General features: G+C 44.7%; 1 protein-coding gene across 2 annotated transcripts in view; it reads right to left on the reverse strand.

Moving 5' to 3' along the window:
* Positions 1 to 21,150, reverse strand: part of CCDC169 (coiled-coil domain containing 169) — a 60,024-nt gene that overhangs the window by 12,512 nt on the left and 26,362 nt on the right. Inside the window, exons 5-8 of one of the 2 annotated variants that reach the window (XM_067562746.1) lie at positions 17,092 to 17,190; positions 16,827 to 16,880; positions 10,983 to 11,059; positions 5,352 to 7,829 (exon numbers count right to left, since the gene is read on the reverse strand). In XM_067562746.1, coding sequence (XP_067418847.1) covers positions 7,727 to 7,829; positions 10,983 to 11,059; positions 16,827 to 16,880; positions 17,092 to 17,190 — 333 coding nt within the window. In that variant the 3' untranslated portion in view covers positions 5,352 to 7,726. Of the gene's footprint in view, positions 1 to 5,351; positions 7,830 to 10,982; positions 11,060 to 16,826; positions 16,881 to 17,091; positions 17,191 to 21,150 lie in introns of those variants that run through there. The other variant, XM_067562747.1, reaches the window with a different exon arrangement.

A 21,150-nucleotide genomic window follows, 5' to 3' on the forward strand; every position in this document is an offset into this window, starting at 1 on the left:
TGGCTGGGGCATAAACTGACGCTAACCACCCCTGCAGGGGCCTGAGTCTGAGACGAGCCAGCCTTACGACATATGTGCATGCCGCCATGTGTCCCAACAGCTGAAGGCAGCGTCTGGCTGTTGTCGTGGGGAATCTCTGTAGCTTGAGTATAATGGCTGTCATAGCTTGGAACTGGGGTTGTGGAAGGAAGGCCCTGGCCTGTACTGCATCTAGGGTGGCCCCAATGAATTCTATGCGCTGTACTGGGGTCAGCGTGGATTTCTGCTCGTTTATGAGCAGCCCCAGTCTGTTGCATTTCGCGCACGTTAGAACTAAACTGTTTGTTACATGGAGTCTGGACCTCCCCCGAAGCAACCAATTGTCTAGGTAGGGGAAGATTTGGACCCCTTTGCGCCTCAGATAGGCCGCTACCACCGCTATGCACTTGGTGAAGACCCTGGGTGCTGAGGAAAGGCCAAAGGGGAGTGCTGCAAATTGGTAGTGGCCACCAGCTACCATAAACCGTAGGAAACGTCTGTGGCCAGGGAGGATAGACACGTGAAAATATGCGTCTTTCAAGTCGAGAGCGGCATACCAATCCCCAGGATCCAGTGTGGGAATGATGGAGGCTAGGGAGACCATGTGGAACTTGAGCCGCCTGATGAACTTGTTGAGGCGGCGGAGTCCAGAATGGGCCGGAGGCCCCCTTTGCCTTGGGGATAAGGAAATACCGGGAATAAAACCCCCTGCCCCTTTCCATAGGTGGGACTTCCTCTACTGCCCCTAGGCGGAGCAGGGAGCGGACCTCCTGAAGGAGGAGTTGCTCGTGAGAGGGGTCCCTGAAGAGGGACGGGGTAGGGGGAGAGTCCAGTGGGAAAGCCGAGAACTGTAAGGCGTAACCTCTCCGCACCACACTTAACACCCAGCGGTCTGAGGTTATGCCCTGCCACTCTCGGAGGAAAGGCCGAAGCCTGTCTTTGAAGGGTAGGGTAAGATCCTGGTCGGCTACGGGGGCCGTTGGAATGGCAGAGGTGCCGCTCCCGAGCGTCCCATCAAAAAGGGCGCTTGCCGTTCTTGCGCGGCCCTGATTGGGAGCCTTTGGCAGGGCCGGAACGATTTCGGCGGTTGTTCTGCCTGAATCGGTCCCCACTTCTAGGCTGAGGTTGGCGGGGAGGTAGCCTAGGAGCGGTTTGTTGTTGCCGCTGGGGTTGTTGTTTACCCTGGCGCCTCGTCGCTTGCGGCACATACAACCCCAATGATCTCAGGGTGGCCCTAGAGTCTTTCAGGGCGTGCAGTTTACTGTCCGTCTTGTCAGAGAACAGGCCTGTGCCTTCAAAGGGCAGATCTTGAATGGCCTGTTGTACCTCGTTTGAGAGGCCTGAGGACTGCAGTCAGGACGACCGGCGCATAACTATGCCGGACGCCATGGCCCTACCCGCCGCATCGGTCACGTCGCTGGCAGACTGCAAAGTAGCGCCCCCTACTGTTGACCCTTCCTGAAGCACCGTGTTAAAGTCCAGTGCGAGATCTTGAGGAAGGGCCGACGTGAACCGCTGGAGTGAAGACCAAAGGTTCAAATTATAGCGCCCCAACAGAGCCTGGTGGTTCGCTATGCGGAGCTGAAGAGCAGCGGTCGAGTACACCTTCCTCCCAAAAAGGTCTAATTTTTTATACTCCTTATTTTTGGGAGTATTAGCCTGGGCACCCTGCCGCTCCCTCTGATTAACGGCGTCTACCACTAAAGTGCCCGGGGCTGGATGGTTGTAAAGGTACTCGAAACCCTGCTGCGGTACATAGTATTTCCGCTCCGCAGTTTTTGAAGTCGGAGCCACCGAGGCAGGAGTCTCCCAGATGGGCCTGACCAGTTTCAGTACCCGGTCATGTACTGGGAGCGCAACTCTAGACGGGCCCGCAGAGGCCGGGATACCAAAAATGGGGTCCTCCTCCTCCGAGAGCTCCTTGAGGTCTATTTTAAGGTTCTCCGCCAGCCTCTTAAGGAGTTCCTGATGCGCCTTAAAATCAGGCAAGGGGGTCCTCTGGTCCCTGGATGTTGTATCAGGGGGGGAAGAGGAGGAGGACTGCAATAGTGGACCCGTGGAGGGCCCTTCCAGAGGGTCGGACTCGTACTCCGACGACTGTTCCTCCCCTTGCGTGCGCTCCTCCTGCGGTCCGCCCTGGGGTGGGGGAGGAGGCTGAGGTTTTGAGGAGGGGAGTGACCCTGTCCCCTGTCTGAGGTGGCCAAGGTCCCCAATAAGGCCACTGCCATGGGCCTTGCCCCCACGTCGGTACCAGGCCCGGTGCCGGGTAAGGTGGCATGGGTGGGTGAGCCGGGCTTGGAGATCTCCGGCTCTTTTTGCGTTGCCCCTTAGATGGAGAGGGGCTGCGCAATGAAGGGGAGCGGTGGTGGCGCTTGCTGCGTCGGGGAGACGGAGAGTTGCTGGAGGAAGAGGCGTACCTCCGCGATTTATAGCGGCGTTTGCTGGTGTGGCCCCTAGGACTTCTAGAGCGTCGTCTCTCCGTGGTAAGCTGCGGTACCGGAGAGGTGTCCGGTGCCGAGGCGCCCGGTGCCGGGGTTCGCTTGGGGCTATGGGAGCGAGACCGGGAGACGTCCCGGTGCCGATGGCGGTGCAACGGGCTGCGAGAGAGGGGCCTTGGGCGCTGATGGTAACGGCCTTCCCTCGGTACCGAGGCCTCGGAACGCCCTTGGTGCGCTGTGTCCTTTCTCGGTGCCGCACGACGCGTCGGAGAGCAAGTAGGCGACCTCGATCTATCTCGGTACCGTGTGGTGTCTCTCGGTACCGGGGATCGGGAACGGTGGTAGTGCCTCGATGTCTGCCCTGATGCCTTCGAGCGTACCGGACTAGCGGATTCGTGCCGGTACCGCTCTCGTACCCTCGGTGCCGGAATGCGATGCGGGCTCGAAGTAGGGGCATCGCGTGACGAACGGCGGGATGGGCTTGGGGTTTGGGAACGTGAACGGGCCCTAAGTGGCGGAGTGTCCCATTGCCTCTCTCCGCGTGTTGCCGCGGATCAAGACCGGTGCCGTGGCTGGGGCACCGGGATCCGCACCGGGCTGCGTTCCGATGATCGGGAACGATCTGTAGTCTGTCTCGGCACCGGAGCCGGTGAAGGACGGTGCCGAGAGCCCGAAGACGAGCGGGAGCGGTGCCGTGGCTCCGGCGTCCGGGTCTTTCCCCGCCGTGTTGAGCGGCGCCGGGGCTCCGAAGCTCTTATATCGGACGCGGAGCTCTCCCGGGAACCTCCAGAGCACCCACGGTGCCGTGCCTTGGAGGAGCTTGACGACTCACGGTCGGAGCTGGGGGGGGAGGATGTTGCTCTCCCTCTCCCCGACCGTCTGGGGGGAGACACCGAGTCCCGTCTCGACCTCCCACCAAAGTAGCCCAGCGCGGGCTTACCCCGAGACGCTGTCCCCGATGCCCTCGGCCGAGACGGAGGCGTAGGCAAGGCCATGAGGGCTCGTGCCGCTGTGAACACCTCCGGCGTCGACGGCCCTTGTAGAGGCGCTCCCCCACCCCCCGGGGTCGGGGGAGGCTCTCTACGAGGAGATGCCGGTGCCGGGACAATTTCAACGGCACGTGGCTGGGGCATCTCCTATATCACCCCCTGCTGTACCGGTCGCAGGGGGGAGTCCATAGATACGGCCGTTGGCCGTTTCTTCTTCTTCGGTACCGTCTTGGGCGGTACCGATGTTGCTGTCGGTGCCGATGGTGCGCTGCATACCGACGAGACGCTCGGTGCCGTAGGTGATCTGGACGGCTCCGAGTCGGGACGAAGTGCCGTCTCCATCAAGATCGCCCGGAGGCGAGCGTCTCTATCCTTTTGGGTGCGCGGTTTGAATGCCTTACATATGCGGCACTTGTCCTTGCGGTGTTGTTCTCCGAGGCACCGAAGGCAGCGATCATGAGGGTCGCTGACGGAGAACACCTTACCGCAAGCCGCACAAGATTTAAACCCGGTGGAGCCCGGCATGGCTCCTAAGGGAGCCCCTAAGGGCTAACTATTTACACTATCTTAATTTCTACACTAACTATGTACTATAAAAATAACAAAGAACTTATCTACAATATAAAGAGGTTGCTACTTGCTGAAGAGGCAAGGGGCAGACGTTCCAATGACCGTCACGGGCGGAAAGAAGGAACTGGGGGCCCGCGCGGTCGGTGGCGCCCTATATACCGCGCTATGCACGCGCCACTCCAGGGGGCGCCGGGACCGACCGCTGGGGTTGCTAGGGCAGAAAAGTTTCCGCAGGCTCATGCACGGGGAGCACACTCACCTACATGGAATGCATATGAGCAACTCTCGAAGAGAGAACTCTAAGATGCATCTCTGCTGAGAGTAGTGTATCTATATGTATCAATTTCTCAATCACAGTTTATAGATAAAGAACCTGCTGAAACCCCTATATTTTAAGGCTTAAAATAAGCAGCTTAATGTTAGACTGTGTTTCTGTTTTTAGCCTCCACCTCCCCTGCCTGCTTGAGACAGGGACTGAGAGCGTTCTACTCTGTCTGCTACACTCCATATCATCAGAACAGGCAGAAAACTGAACTCAGTAAATGGCTGGACTTTAAAACTTCAACTGTATGTCCTCAGTGAAGACCAGTCACATGGTATGTGTGAAAAAAAAATCTATCGCTGTGAATGACTGTCATCACCATCACTAGCTGCTGTTCCGCCTGTATCAGGGTGCAAGGTTCTAGTTCCTTCAAGCCTATTAAAGTGATCACAGTTGACTATGCTGACAACCACCTGATACAGAGGAAAGAATATGACTGTCTGCTGAATGTATCCAAGAATGGGATCACCTTCACTATAGGAGATGGTCTTTGCCTTTTCTGCCAAGGGGAGCATCGTGTTATTCTCCCCCCCCCATCCCCCCCGACTCTCTCCAATGACAAATGGCAGAACAATCAGAATCTGGAAACTTACCATATGGAAAAACAGGAACAAAATGATGCTAATCTAATCACGAGTGTTAGGCTTTCAACTGTTGTTATGGGCAAAAATGGTCAGACAGGCCAGTCTGCTTGTTAAAGAACCATACCAGCTGTATCATGGAAACAGTATAAATACCTTATAAATTTCAATCTAGATGAGGAAATGGTGTTCCATAATGAATATGCTGTATATCATTACAGTTCTTGTTTTCTTGCATTTTAGCAATGACATCATGTTCTTTCTGTATGAGTTTAATTGCAGCCTCACTGTAATGCTGCCAGTTAGAAGAAACTATGCTATTAGCACTGCTCTTAAAGAGACAAAAAGCTTTAATGAATACAGTGAAGAGCTACATAAGCTCTTAAAATCATAAAAGACAGTTCATCAATCAGATTTATTCTGAAGAGTGCTTTATAAATCTAACTTAGAAGGTTGACTTTTAAATACCAGAACATTCTCTTCACTGCTCTGCAGTTAAAAAAAAAGCCTAGCAAAGTTCAATTATTGAAATATTGTTGGTAAAGAAATTGCAACAACAATTGTATGCTTAAAATTGAAGATATAATTCAAAATACTTCAAATAATCCCTCAATGGTGATTTACAGGTAATAATTTAAAAAGATAGTACTACCTTAAGTCCCAAATTGCAAAGATACATGGGAGCAGTCCCAATGAAGCACACATGCAAGTCTTTGCAGGATCAGGGCCATAGATGAAAACATCAGTTTGTAAGTTTAGATTTCATATACTAAAATACATACACCAGCAAACAAGATATATACGTAGGAGTTTAAAATAGAACTCTTCATTCACAATAGGTACACACTGAAGAATCTTTACATAAAAATACTTGTTTGGGGAAATCCTCAAAACATTGAAAATTTGGTTTATACAGTAAGAGCCCAACCCTGCTGAAAATAGCAGTGGAATTCCAAGCCATGCAAATTACTGAAGGCTGTGGATACTGGCTCTGCAGCAAGCCATCCCTTTTAGTATGGTCATTTACAGGCCAGGCCTAGAATTGATTTGTCTTCCCTGCCAAAGCCAGGCAATTCATGGAACCTAACACAACCCTAAGGGTGAAGGAACTCTGCTGCATGGCCCTGGGAGGAAGGGTGGCAACAAAGGGAGGCCCAGGCCCTTGACCAGAGGTGGGTGGCATAACAGTGGAGCCCCTTCCCTGCTGGTGTGATAAAGGAGTGAGCAAGCCAAAATTTGAGTGGTTTTGTTGACCCCATGTGCCAGGGCACAATATCAGTCAAATTTTGTTTGGCTGCCCCTCTGTCATGTCAGCAGGGAAAGGACTCCACTGTTATGCCACTCAGCTCTACCTCCCCAGTGGCATAGGTATGTGCTGTCCCCACCCACTGGTGTGAACTGGCCAGAATCTGATTGGCTCTGAGCTCCCAAACAATCAGCCAATGGGTAGGCAGTATTTCAGACTGGAAATAAGGCATACATTTTCAACACAGAGTAATTAGCCATTGGAACAAGTTGGAATCATAGACTCATAGAGTTGGAAGGGACCTCAAGAGGTCATCTAGTCCAACCCCCTGCTCAAAGCAGGACTAACCAGGACTAACCTCAGCTAAATAATCCCAGTCAGGGCTTTGTCAAGCCGCAGCTTAAAAACCTCCAAAGATGGAGATTCCACCACGCCCCTAGGTAACCCATTCCAGTGCTTCACCACCCTCCTAGTGAAAAACTTTTTCCTAATGTCCAACCTAGACCGTCCCACTGCAACTTGAGACTGTTGCTCCTTGTTCTGTCATCTGCCACCACTGAGAACAGCCTAGCTCCATCCTCCCTAGAACCCCCTTTCAGGTAGTCAAAGGCTGCTATCAAATCCCCCCCCATTCTTCTCTTCTGCAAACTAAACAAGCCTAGGTCCCTCAGCCTCTCCTCATAAGTCTTGTGCTCCAGCCCCCTAATCATTTTTGTTGCCCTCTGCTGGACTCTCTCCAACTTCTCTGTAGTGGGGGGGCCCAAAACTGGACACACTACTCCAAATGCGGCCTCATCAACGCCGAATAGAGGGGAATAATCACTTCCCGCGATTTGCTGGCAATGCTCCTATTAATACAGTCTGTAACTGTGCATGGGATTCTTCCATCCTAAGTGCAGGACTCTGCACTTGTCCTTGTTGAACCTCATCAGATTTCTTTTGGCCCAATCCTCCAGTTTGTTTAGGTCCTTCTGTATCCTATCCCTATCTTCCAGAAAGAACCATCTGTTTTCCCAAGCTACTGGGGAAACTCCCTTAATTAGTAGAGTGCTAAATGGCTATTCCTACTGGGATAGTAGTCCTTTCTTCTGGTATAGATGGTGGGATTACTCTTCAGGTCACATCACTCCTCTCTTCTTCTCCTTGGTTGATAGCTCTAAAAACAGACCCTTTAAAATTTTTTCAATGACTGGCTGTGGAGTCAAAGTGGGGAAGAACCAGCCTTGCATAAGGCATTTAAATGATTCTCTGAGTCACCCAACTTGATTCCTCTGAGCTCAGTTTTCATACATGGCAATCAGACTGGGAAGGGTCAGACTTCACGAGCAGTAGGAGGGCATCCAGGAACTGTTTCATAAGCCATTCCACAGGACTACAGATGGCTACTTTTCCCTCAGAATAGGGAGCCTTTGAAGCTGCCAAGAGACACACAGATCTTCATTAGTAGCTATATTTTACTGGAATGTGTTCTAAATCAATGTGGTAAATTTTTCTTCAGAAACGTTTAGTTAAATATATAAAAACAAGAATAAAAGTGATTGGAAGTTCTTAAGATTATTAAGTCAGGGCTTTAATTTTGGAAGTTGTTTCACTCCTGTGGTCTTTTTAATTGGTCCTTTCTTGGGATCCAGAATCCTTTGATTTCCTGGAATATTATATCTTCCTCTGAAATAAAGTCAAAAAGGTTAGTCATTAAATGTCACTTATCCTATGATGCTGCAAACTTGAACTGCTGGAATTTTGTATGCTTTTTATATTAACATAACTGACTAATATAGTTAATTAATAAACAGATAGTCTCTTTCTAGGTGTGAGGGTTAACAGAGCATTTAATTATTCTGTGTACAAATCCCAATCATCATCTCATCATTCCTGAATAACTTTATATTATTTAAATGATGACATTTAAAGGAACATGAACAGAATATTAAACATTCACATAAACAGGAAGGCAACAGGCTGGGGAGATATTTTCACCAATTATATGCTCCCCATCAAGACACGGAAATTACTGTCTGTACCTGTAATTATAGTTCTCTGCAGGCAGTATCCTCTAGAGAGCCATGCCCTTAAGTCTCATGCCCTTACATATAAAACTTTGGTAGCTGGCTAACAAGTTTACATTCACTTCATGGGAATAAGTAATACTTTATAAAGCCTAGGGGCATTATTTACTTTCCAATCTATAAAGGTTTAATCTATGAGACTCCAGAACAGAATTTCCAATGGGAGAATGGTAAATCCGCAACTGAGTAAATCCACAAACTCATTCTTAGGAGGATGCAGGCAGCATCTCTCTACTATTATGCAAAATGGCTAAGTGTCTCTTTGTTCATCCATGCAATATCTGAAGATGTTATATAGTCTAACAGAAACACAAGGTTTCAGTTTCTCTCACACAGTTGTGAAAGGAGAAAGGGAATATATATCAATCGCACACATGTGTGCACACACTGATGATTGGAGAAATATTGTGTATTTTGTTCCGTGGTGAAAGTTGCGGTCATTTCATATGTTCTGGGAATGAGTTGCAGGTTTCTGGGCAAGTTGCCAAGAAAGCTCCATCTCCGGTGTTCTATAGTTTCACTTTTGATATTGCCAAGTTCCACTATTCCTACTATCATGAGCAGTCATGGTCATAAGGGGAGAAGTAGTCCCTTAAGTATATTGGGCCCACTTCCATTTAAAGCTCTGAAGATCAGGGCCAAAGTCTTGAATCTGACTCAGTTCAGTAAGGAGCTGTTGCAGAGCTGAATAAACAGATCAGTCTCTTGCCTCTCCCCAACCTCCACTTCCCATGTGTTTCTGCTGGGCTGCAAGTGTCTAAAGCCTCATCTGACCTGACCCAGGAACCATGGTAAGGACCTCTATTTAAAGTGTCTTCTAATTCAGTTTGGATGGCCAGTGAAGATGGACCGTGTTAGTTCAGTGATTAAAAATATTTATCATGTGACTTTAAAAACATAATTGTAACATGATCTGGGCTATTCACCATAACAGCTAAAATGTACCAGCAACCATGATTAAACGAAGTTCAGACATTGTTTCTTAACCTGATTTGAAACCCAGTGAAGACAAGGCTTTGAAATACCAGTTGAAATTAGACAGGAAATTATTAGAGGAAATTATGAGGTTATTCTCAAGGCTTGATTTCATTACATAGTTTTACTCTGGAATTTAAATGGAATTATTTCTAATTCACATTAGTGTGAGTGAGAGCTGAATCAGGCGCTCAGTCATTAGAGTAGTATTTATGGAGGAATAATAACAATGGCTCTCTGTTAAATTCTCTGTACGTTGCATAAAAGAGGGAGTTCCTTACCTGTGCTTGCTGTTTCCTGAAGATACACATTGTCACTACTCTTTGATATGAGCTGCCATGAGACCACGGCGGGGAACTCACCAAGCTCAAAGTTCTAAGCAGATGGCCACAGAGGCCAATGCAGAGCAACTGAGGTGGTCCCTAATGCTACCAACTGTCAGGTTCTTTCAAGCAAAAGGTGAAGAAATCCTATCCTATGTGCAAAGTAATCTGAAAAGTGTTGACTAAGCTTACAAAACCATCAGCTTTGAGAGGAGGTGGCGATGCAGAAGTAATCTGTCACAACATGTATCTTTTGAGAACAACTACTACAAGAAGGTATTTTTTCTCTAATATAAAAAGTATTATAGACAGCAACAATCAGAATACTCCCAAATAAATACTGGTCTAAAACTAAAAACTGAGAATAAACACAGAACATTGCTACTATTCAGCCAGTACTCAATGTCCAAATGTTGCTGGCTTCCTTAGTCCCTCCGTATAGGGAGAAATATACTGTCTCTGCCTGCCCTGGCCACCTCCACAAGAGCTATATAAAACACAGCCAGGGCCAGAAGCAGCCTTTGGGCTGCATACTGAGTATTTAAGAGCCACACAATACTTGTTTTACCTTCAGAATCCTAAGTAGTAGGTATTAAACCTTCCTTTAATAGCAGTAATCTACTGAACTCTGACCATGAGACCAATGTGTGGGAATCAGTGAATACAGTTAACATTGCAGAATATATCTTACTCATGACCTGAATGAGAGGTTAAAATGGAAAACAGGTGGGAAAACCGTATTTTTCATATCAATTAGTTTTTATAATCTAATGATGTGACAGCTGTTTTCAATTTGTATCATGTCTCAATTGCAATGATATAGTTAAGGATTTGTTAGTGTTTCCATGTTCAGTAAAGAATCTGCTCCAATTTGAAACTTGGCTTACAAGTTAGTCCAGACACACATTTTTATGTTCTGAATTCCCCTAAACAGCTTGGCGCTCTTTACATTTAAACAGTTTAGGGAAGCTCTTTTGCACCTATATAACTAAAAACTGGCTTTGATTTATTAAGTATTTAGGTTTTGATATGAGGTTATCTGAAATTACTCACATTCTCATCCACTCGACAGCTGTACAATCTCTACTGACTGAGAAGAACCAGACTCAGCATTTAATTACATTACTGTTAATGGACTGGAGAACGTAAGAACAGTGTCTTAGAAAAAAGGCCTATTTTTGACTGAAGTTTATATGGAAGGACGCCAAAACCTTCTGTGAGGTTCCACAAAGGCCACTTGTACTGTATGAGTATTGTACTATCGTTCTTGTAAAAGTTCATAATGTTAGATAATAAGCTGATTTAAAGTGACTACCAAGAGCTATACGGACATCAATGTTTTGTCGGTAGGATTATCCACAGCAATCTAATCTTGGATACAGGGCTATGATAGTTAAGGGACAGTATTTATATAAATGTATTAAGTCAGAAAACAGAGAATATGAAAGATTTACCTCAGTATCTGCTTTTCCCTCTTGAACTGCACTGCATTTATTTTCTGCCTCTCAGCAATTTTAAGTGTAGCTGATGTCTGCAATGGTTAAATTTTTATAAAACAAGTTACCCTCCAAGTACATACGTAGCTAGGAAAGCAAAAATTCTCCTCATGCTGATTTTGAAAAGACAAGCACTATGACCCTGATTCAGCAAAGAATTTAAACCCATGCTTAAGCACAGCACATGCTTAAAGTTATGTCCCATTGAAATCAACAAGACTTAAGCACATGTTTAAGTTCTCCGCTGAATTAGTGACTATATTACTTGAATCCATTTATCACTAGGACAAGAATCCCGTATTTTCAATCTGCAAGCAATTATCCCCTATGTACTGTCCTGCATGGAAAGGAAGAATAATGTCATTATAGTTTTAGTGCTTTTGTTGTACAATTTGAATTATTAAATTATTAAGTGAGAACAGGCACTATTTTGAAAAAGTGAGTGCAGCACTGACCTCTTACCTGCAGCCCCTAGAGGGCATCACTACAGATGTAAAATCCAAGAAGCAGTTATAAAACTATGGTAATAAAAAGCAAAACTGTTGGGAGGATTTAAACTGTCATTTTTTTGTCCCATGGCTCACAACATCCTCTTGATGCCTCCAGGCTCATATCCAATTGCTACCCCAGAAACATCCTCTTGTTGAGATTTCCACAGAACGGAGGGCGAAGCAACGTAAAATGTTTCAGGCTTACTTTGCAGTAATTTACTGCTTCCATGTCTGGTGGAATTTACTGCTTCCATGTCTGACACAATCCTGCTAACTTTCCAGACCCACAGAGCCCCCATTTGTGGGATCATAAGGCAAAGCAAGATAGCTGGCCACGCTAAGGAGCCATAGATGACTTTTTCTAAAAGTGTGGAGCCATGGATCTCTTTGATGCCATTTTAACAAAGCACATGGTTTGGATTATTTTAAAATCTTAATGTTACATTTTAAAATATGTGAATGCATTCTTCATGAGAGGGGAAAAAAGCCTATCACAGCGAGGAACCACATCTGTGATTGGTTGTAAAATATAAACTGGTTTCTAATGTGCTTCCATGTATGTATTGCATTAGACAACTGCTATCACTAACACTGAACAATGGTTCTCATGCTGCTACATTTGCCTCAACACATATAGAAATACTGCTTAGTCAGCCATAAGTGGTAATTCCCCATTCATCTCAGCCTCTGCCAACTCAATAGGACAGATTCTTAGAGAGTGTGTTGTTTGATAAAATTGAAAAAAAATATGCCAGATTCTTCCACCCATGACTGATTTTTGACATCAGTGGAATTACTCAAGGAGTAAGTACAGCATGAATGGCAGTATCTATTTCCAATGTCTTGATTCAGCAAAGTACTTAGACTCATAGATGTTAAGGCCAGAAGGGATCATCGTGATCATCTAGTCCTGCATATTGCAGGCCACAGAACCTCACCCACCCACTCCTGAAATAGACCCCTAGCTTCTGGCTGAGTTACTGAAGTCCTCAAATCATGGTTTAAAGACTTCAAGTTACAAAGAATTCACCATGTACACTAGTTTAAACCTGCAAGTGACCCATGTCCCATGCTACAGAGGAAGGCAAAAAAACCCCATTGTCTCTGCCATTCTGACCCAAGGGAAAATTCCTTCCTGACCCCAAATATGGCAATTAGTTAGACCCTGATCATGTAGGCAAGACCAACCAGGTAGATACCTGGGAAAGAATTCTCTGTATTAACTTGGAGTCCTCCCCATCTAGTGTCCCATCACCAGCCATCGGAGATTTTTGCTACTGGAAGTCCCCAATGGGCCACATACCATTGTAGGCAGTCCCATCATACCATCCCCTCCATATACTTATCAAGCTCAGTCTTGAAACCAGTTAGTTTTTTTGCTCCCACTGTTCCCCTTGGAAAGTTGTTCCAGAACTTCACTTCTCTTATGGTTAGAAACCTCCACCTAATTTTGTGTCTCGGTTATCCACACAGAGCTGGGACAATATACACAGTGGGAGAACACACATGCAGCCAACAGACAACAGGAATTATCTCTTGTTAGTTCAGTGACTATTTGGTGAAGAAATCTGTCAGCTATCACATCCAGGAAAATCTGTTATTACTAATATTAGTAGCACTTGTCCTACAGTTTATATCTGGGAAGCTAAATTTTCCCATAATCACATAATTCCCAATAGTATTTATTTCATTAAAAACATATCCATATCCAAATCGGATCCTGGTGGTCTGTAATACACCCCAAGCTCTGTATAGGGGAACCTCTAATAGCTTTCTTCCCCAAAGTGATTTTGGTCCAAACAGACTCTGTCTTATCCATTCCATAACTTCTAATTTCTTTATAGTTTTCTCCATCATTAATATACAATGCTACTCTGCCACCTTTGCCCTTAGTTCTGTTTTTCTTGATCAGCATATATGCTTCAGTACCTGTACTCCAGTCATGATTACTATTCCACCATGTTTCTGTTATCCCTATAATATCTGGTTTCACTTCCTGCACCAGTAGTTCTACTTCCTCCATTTTGGAGACCAGGCTCCTTGCATTGGTGTACAGACATCTTAACCGTTGCTACTTGGCTTTGCCCACATTCCTCATCCGACTGGGTAGTCGCTCTACTCCCAGTATCACCTATCTGACTGGTGTCAGCACTATTCTTCCTCTTAATGTCCATTCTCGTACTCACTGCTGTTCCTTTCTCCATTGCTGCATCCTTTCTTACTTGATTTTCCTCCCTCTCAATGTTAAAATTAGGCATGGAGATTATACGAGCATCTAACAACAATCTCCCCTGAGTTCCTAGTTTAAAGCTCTTTTAATGAGTTGTGCCAACCTCCATCCTAGAAGTCTATTTCCCTCCCTACTCAGGTGGAGTCCATCCCATGAGAACTGTCCTCTGTCCATGACCCCACTGAAGATCACCTAAGCTTCCATTTCCTTAAACGTCTTCTCCAGCGTGGCACAGTCTCCCGAGATATGTTCTAGTGAGAATCTAGCTGTGTCATTTGTTCCCACATGAAGGATAATCAGTGGATTCTTTCTTGCTGTCATTAGGATCCTCTTAGCCACAGTTCCACATCCCATATCTTATCTCCTGAGAGAGTACAGCACACCCTTCTCTTCTCCAGATCAGCTCTGGTGACAGGCCTGTCTGTTCTTCTTAGTAGGGAGTCATCAACTACGTAGACCTGCCTTTTCCTGGTGATGGTGCGATTCTCCAGCCTTCCTCCTGTTCCTTCTGGCTGCAAGTCCTCTTGTCTTTTATTCTTCTGTGCAATCTTCTGCAAGTCATCTTGTATCGTCCTGGGGCTCTGAACTCTGAGTATCTCTACTGGGTCTTCCTGTCTTCTTACAGGACTTGCCGCTCTTATCTTCTTCCTTGCCCTCCCTCCTTCAGTTACACTACAGCCTGCTGTGTCCCATCATTGTTTTCCAACTCAGCAAACTTGTTCCTGAGCTCTATTTCTCCTTCACTGGCCAGTCTTTTCTTCTGCCTGGTTCTTGTAGCCACATGTTTCCACTCACCACTTTTCTCACCCAGCAGTCTACTCTCTGAGTTCTTCAGTCCAGCTTGCGTCTGCAAACCTTGACTTTTCCCTTCAACCTCCTCTTGCCTTTGCTCCATCATCTGCTTGAATCCTCTTCTAAACTCAACCATAGTTTCCACCTGCATCTCCAAGCCTCAGATCTTCTCTTCCATCAGCGCTATCAAGCAACATTTCATACAAACAAAGCTCTTCTCAGATACCCACTCTAGGATCATGTACATCCCACAGCTTCCACATCCTGTCATCTTCCTTGTCTCTTCCATGGCTTAGGTCACTACCACTGCTGCCTCCATACCTGTCATAGCCTTCCTGCCTAAAACTCTTGTCAAAAAAATAAAAACAAACAAAAATAAAACAACCAACGACCGAAACAAACACCAAAACAAAATCAGAACACATACTCCCCATCTGCAAACTCCCACTCAAACTCACATTTACAGCTCTGTTTGCTGAGTCCTGTGCTGCTGCACATGCCTAACTTTAAGCAATGGGACTACCATGTGCTTAAAGTTAGGCATGGTTAAGTGCCTTGCTGAACAGTGGCCTAAATTATTTAAGTATAAAAGTATCAAAGAGCACTCCACACTCATTAGCTGTGTTCAGGCATAACACTATTTTCTAATTTACTACTGTCTTTCTCCCACAGCCCTCTCACAGTGTCTTCATGTTACTAGCCCCAGATTCATTGGTCTAACACTGCAAATTTGTTTTCAGCAATTTTCCTCCATTCGCTAAGGCAGCAATGACTACACACAGTAAACCACTTGCCTGCTGTGCAAACACATGGAAACATTGCTAATTACAACCTTTCACCCCAGTTAGCTACACTGGCAATTCAATGATAGTCACTTCACTGCAGAGTTCTGGAGTATCATGTTAAACTACTACTTTTACACTATTTAAGAAGACCTCTTTCAGAATAAGAGGTGCTATAATGTAAAGTTCTAAAGGTAACTTCCAATTTGTATTATAAATTCTTGTGTATTCCACAAAAACATAATTTGCTGCAGAATAAATCCAACTATGCTATAAAATCTAATCTTTCATTTTATAAAATAATAGGATCTAGCTCTTACTGCTGTGAACTTCTTCTTAATGTAAACTGTATTATCATCCTGAGCCTGCAGACAGATGGCAACAATATCTCTGAAAGGTGTGAAATAGCCAATTCATCTCAAAGGAAAATTAATGCTGAAGCCTACGGTCAATACTGTTCATTATTTTGCTCTGTTCATTTCAGCAGAAACATCCAGCTACAATAGCATGGTAATCTCATCTCTCTTGGATGCAACAGCCAATACTAGAGCATGGACAATGGGTAGAGCTGGGCAGGAAACTGTTCTCCTGTCCCACAAACATTTTTAAAGAATCTGAAATATTTTCCCCATCTTGAATCAATATGAAAAGTCCAAAATCTTGAAAATATTCACAAACCAAAAACCACCCCCCAAAAAAACCCCAAAACAATTCCCCTGCAAGTCAATTGAAACATTTTGTTTCAATTTCAACCTTTTTACTTAACCTTTTTTCAGTCTAATTATTTAAATTTAAAAACAAAAAATAATTTCAAACCAGATAACCAGAATTTTTAATTTAAAAAAATATTAAAACAAAACTTCAACCATTTTAAATCTTTTTCCTCTACTTTGAGTCGTGAAATTTGTCAAACTTGACCTTGTTTTGAAGCTTCTGTTCTGATGAATCAGCATTTTTCAACAAAAGGACGATTGAATCAAAAGATTCCCAACTAACTCTAATAGCACGAATGCTGGTTGCTATTAAGGATTGTTGGAGTTGGACCTAGGGTGAGTATGCCAAACCTTTTTGCCCAAAGTCAAGCTCTTAAATCTATAATTAGTTACCAAAGTAAAAGTGGCCTCATTTTAGAGGTGCGGAGAGCCTGCAACTCCCATTAACTTCAATCTGATTTCTGGGTGCTCAGCACTTCTGAAAATCAAAATCAGGCCATTTTCATTTAGGTGTTTAAATATGGATTCAGGAGCCTAAACTTAGGCACCCAGGTTTTAAAATCATGATGTAGGAGTTCAAGCTTCTCCTCTCTCTTCAAAATATCAAGTCAGCTTGATCCTTGCCATAAGGTAGTTGTGAAGAGATGCAGTATTTCATTTTTCCTAGGTGTTAAGTGCCTCAAGTATCCCCATAAGATGCCAATACTCCAAGCTATCTTCGATGGCTTCCCAGGTATCAAATGCCTTAATTTTTCACTACCTTTTCAATCCCAGGCAAAGTTTTTGTTACTTACCTGCGAGATCTCTGCTAGGTACATGCGCCGTTCATCATTAGCCTTATGGTAAGCCTACATTTAAAAATAATGGGTAAGTGGTTACAATCAAACAAAACAATTAGCGAGGTTAAACAAAAGGGAAGAAATAAACATATGTATCCCAGGACTTTTTCATTTTATGTTTCATGGAATCATTACATTCTCTACGCCAAAACTTTAGACATTTCAGATAGCATAACAACTTCTAGAAATGTCTGGTTAGATGGAGATGGCAGTAACAAACCTTTGCTTCTTGTTCCAGTCTAAGCTCATAATCCTTCAGTTGGTTCTGGAGACTTTTCTTTTCCTCTTCTAATTGTTTAAGAAGCTGATTTAAGGAACCCTGCAGTTGTTAATAAATCAATAGGTTACAAATATTCCTGTTCTGAACAATGACGGAGGTTGTTATCACAATCTAGATTTTGAGTTAGTCTTCAAGATGTGTGATTATGCTCACCATTCCTTTGTTCCTTGCTCCTCCTGATTTCTGTAATGTCTGTCTCTTTGCATATCACGTGCTGCTATCAGTTTCACCATCTTTAAATGAGACACGTTTAATTCTGGCTTTGCTACTCTCAGCAGTTCTACTCTGCTTAACTGCAACAGGCCACACAGAGATGCCCTTTACCTGAAACCAAGGACTGGGCTCCCTGGCTGCAATTCATCAGGTTGGCGATCCCAGGTCCCAACTGGACCTACACTTGGAAACTACTTGCCAAGGCAACAGTTGGTTTTGCTTGGGACATTACATAGCCTGATCTGAGATAACTCACAACAACCTAGTTATGAAAGGATAACTGTAGGGAAGGCCTGTATCTTTTTCAGTACTTGTAGCTACTTACCTTGTCCTGTCTATGAACAGGATTAGGTGGAGGGTGGGGAAGGGAGGAATTTACGTTGATTATCTGGCATTCACAAGTTATTTTTTCACTCTGTGCTATACGTGCCTGGTATTATTCTGATACAATTTTGTGGTCTAGTGGGTAGTACTCAGGATTAGGGGTCAGAAGACTTGGGTCCTATTCCTGGTCTGCCACCGACCTGCTCTGTGACCTTGGGCAAACTACTTCATCTCACTGCTCCATGGCTCTGTTTCTCTTGCACCACTGTCTGTTTTGCCTATTTAATCTCTAAGTACTTCAGTACAGGGACTATCTCCTGCCTAGCCTGTGGGGCCTCAATCTCCGTTGAGGCCTCTGGTCACTAATTTAATACTAATAATTTTTCTTAAGCTGAACAGCATATGCTGCAAATCTTCTCTGACATTGCCATAGCTTACACTTCTTGCAGCACATAGCTCTGAGGGTTTCAGAGGATCAGTAGGGTTGGTGACTACCTGGTACTCACCTATGCATGTAGTGTGGAGTGTAGGGAGAGTGTCTGTAAGGCAAAGCCCCTCTACTTCCAATAGATCTGATAATAGCTCAGTTTCACATAAGACTGAGCTATAAGGGAGTTCGGTTGAGCCACTGCCAGAAAGCCAGCTCCTAGTATGTGACAATAGAGAGTCCTTGGATGGGGTCTCCATAAGAAACAGTGTTATAGAAAATGCATGGAAGTAATTCCCCTATAATTTGGTCTGTCCTATCCTTGAGTTATGGAGTCACAGCAGGCAAATGGTTTAGATATTCCTTGCCAATCTTCTGTGTATTGTAATGTTGTTAATAAAGCTGTCCTCCTTTTTCACAAAAAAAATATTTCTGGCTGCTATGAAGCTTTCCCTGTGAATGATTTTCATTAGCGTCAAGAATTTATAGTGGTTTGGCCAAAGGTGAAGTGCAATTAAAAGCTGCCACCACGCTGAAATAACTCCTCCTGCTGATTTTAAAAAACGGAAATTGACAGCAGAGCCACAGCTTTCAAGAATGCTTCACCCATGGCTGAGCTGCTATTAACTTTAATTTTCTATTATGACAGATACATTGGAGACATTACAAGATATTATTTTTATTTTTTAAATTCAAATTGGAAGAGAAAACACCCCAGAACTATAGTTGAAACTCTGTTGCTATTACAATCTCTCCCTATTACAGATCTAGGAGCCTACAGAGTGTTTACATTCAGCACATTTGAAGAGAAAAAGGGCAGAATGAGGGGGTTCATTATTACATCAGTGTCCCCACAGAATCAAAGAAGGAAGAGAGAGAGAGAGCTTTACCCCTGTCAACTCTAAGACATTGAATTTTGGTTGGAAGAAAGTCTTAATAGCCATCTCTACCCGACAGTATTTTGGGAATTGTAACCACCTAACTTATCTGTAACACACTTTGTTTGTGTCCCACACAAAACTCCTCCCAATGGCAGATGGGAATTCATGCTACGGTTTTAACTGTTCTGAGCAAGTCCATGCAACACCACATCCCCCGACGCTGGATCATTCTATAGTGCTGGTGAGAACAGGAAATGCTGGTGTTGCAGCTATAGCTGCAGCTGAGCAATTGAGTAACTTCTGAGTGGCTCTTTTGGTTAAATTTCTGAACTCTGTGGCCACTTGACCCTAGGGATCAAGTCTTCTTAGAAGTCCCTCATTGTACACAATGGAATGTACATACATCAGGTCCCACAGCAAACACTTTTTAAGTCAGAATCTTCTTCAAGATCACTGTGTTCCAGTACTCAGTTTGGTTTTGGATCTGGGATCATTTCTTCTCAGAAGCTATCCTACAATTGTGCTGACAGCTGACCCAAGGCAGATGCCAGGACACTCATTCAGATTATGAACGATGATGAGATCCAATCCCAGCTAATCCAGACGATTCAGAACACCATTGTTTTTGACAGATGAATGAGTATCTGGCCCAGCAGTCCAAAGAGAAATCTAAAGGCTTGAAGGTGCATCAAAACAAGTAAAACATGCTCCTTCACATGAGTTTGAACAAATCCCAGTTCTTGGGTGTCAATGGAGACTGAAATGATCCCTGACAACACTGGGACCCAATGAGGAAGGACAGGGCACCATGTCACAGGATGTATCAGAGGCACATGCTGGATTGTTGGGAGATGGTAGTGCCATCTACACAAGGTATGTTGCTATGTATTTCTTTGTGCTTTTCTGCCTGGTGAAGGGCTCTGTCTACATGAACACTGCCACTGATATTAAGGAACATGCAGACAGTCACAGAGAGCAGAACTGCCTCTCTTACTTCAACTCAGGGCAGGTCTACCCTACCGCTTAAGTCAATCTAACTTACATCGCTCAGGGGTGTGAAAAATACATCCCCTGAGTGACGCAAGTTACAGTGACCTAAGCACCATCCACACCGGCACTATGTGTCAGTGGGAGACGCGCTTCTGCCTCTTGCAGAAATGGAGTAATTATGCCGACGGGAGAGCGCTCTCCCATTGGCATACAGCATCTTCACCAGACGCACTACAGCGGAGCAGCTGTACTGATGTAGCACTTCTAGTGTAGATCTGCCTTCAGTCACTTGAACAGACACTGCAGGACCTTTTCCTCACATCCCCTGATGTGACAGACATAAAACCTAATAGCCTGCCCTCTGCCAAGCCCCCACCATTAGTAATCCGACCCCTCAACTCAGTACAGGTCTCTGTCAAACAGGGCCCAGAGTCAGTTACCATCATGGGAAGTGGATTCTGCTGGAGCATCTCCCGAGGAGCTGCAAAATATTCAAACACTGGAGGAGATGAAATAATGTTTCAGAAAATGGACTGAAGAAAATTTAAACCAGTAAAATTTCAAAGATATTCTAAGAGCTATTCCTGCTAGGACAGATCATAAGTTACCTTCAACTCCTATTGCATAGGCAGTAACTGAAGAAGCAACTGAGACCTTATCTATGTTGGATCTAGCCACAAGTATAGCTGCATAAATCAAGAATCCAGCCAAGATGTATCCAGCCAAACTCCTAAGAGATGTGTTCACCTTCAATTAACTCTCTGAGAAAGGAGGAGATAAAAATGCATTGAAACAGATATAACCCAAAAGGCTTACAGCAACGTGAGCAGCTATCTGTACAAAGAAGTGAAACAGTACAAAAGGAGAAACTCACAGCAAAGAGGTGAAAGAACACAGACACACAGCAGAGACCAGGCTGCACAGAGAAGTCTCAGCCAAAAAAAAAGGTGGGGGGGAGACTAACTAGAGGCCAAAGTTGTTCTCTGTCATAGAATAGTAGGCCCTCTGAAGGGAACAGAAAACCAGCCTACCTGTGACACACTCCACTAAAGAGAATAAAATAACCCAGATCCACCTGTGGATAGTTAATTGCCTAAGTAGTTAGGTAGCAGCTGATTAGGTAAGGAGCACCTGGGTCTAAATAAAGGCTTCTGAGGGCTCAAT

This window comes from Emydura macquarii, unplaced genomic scaffold (assembly GCF_026122565.2).
Source record: "Emydura macquarii macquarii isolate MOO-44397 ecotype Brisbane River unplaced genomic scaffold, CSIRO-AGI_Emac_v2 contig_2473, whole genome shotgun sequence".
NCBI lineage: Eukaryota > Metazoa > Chordata > Testudines > Chelidae > Emydura > Emydura macquarii.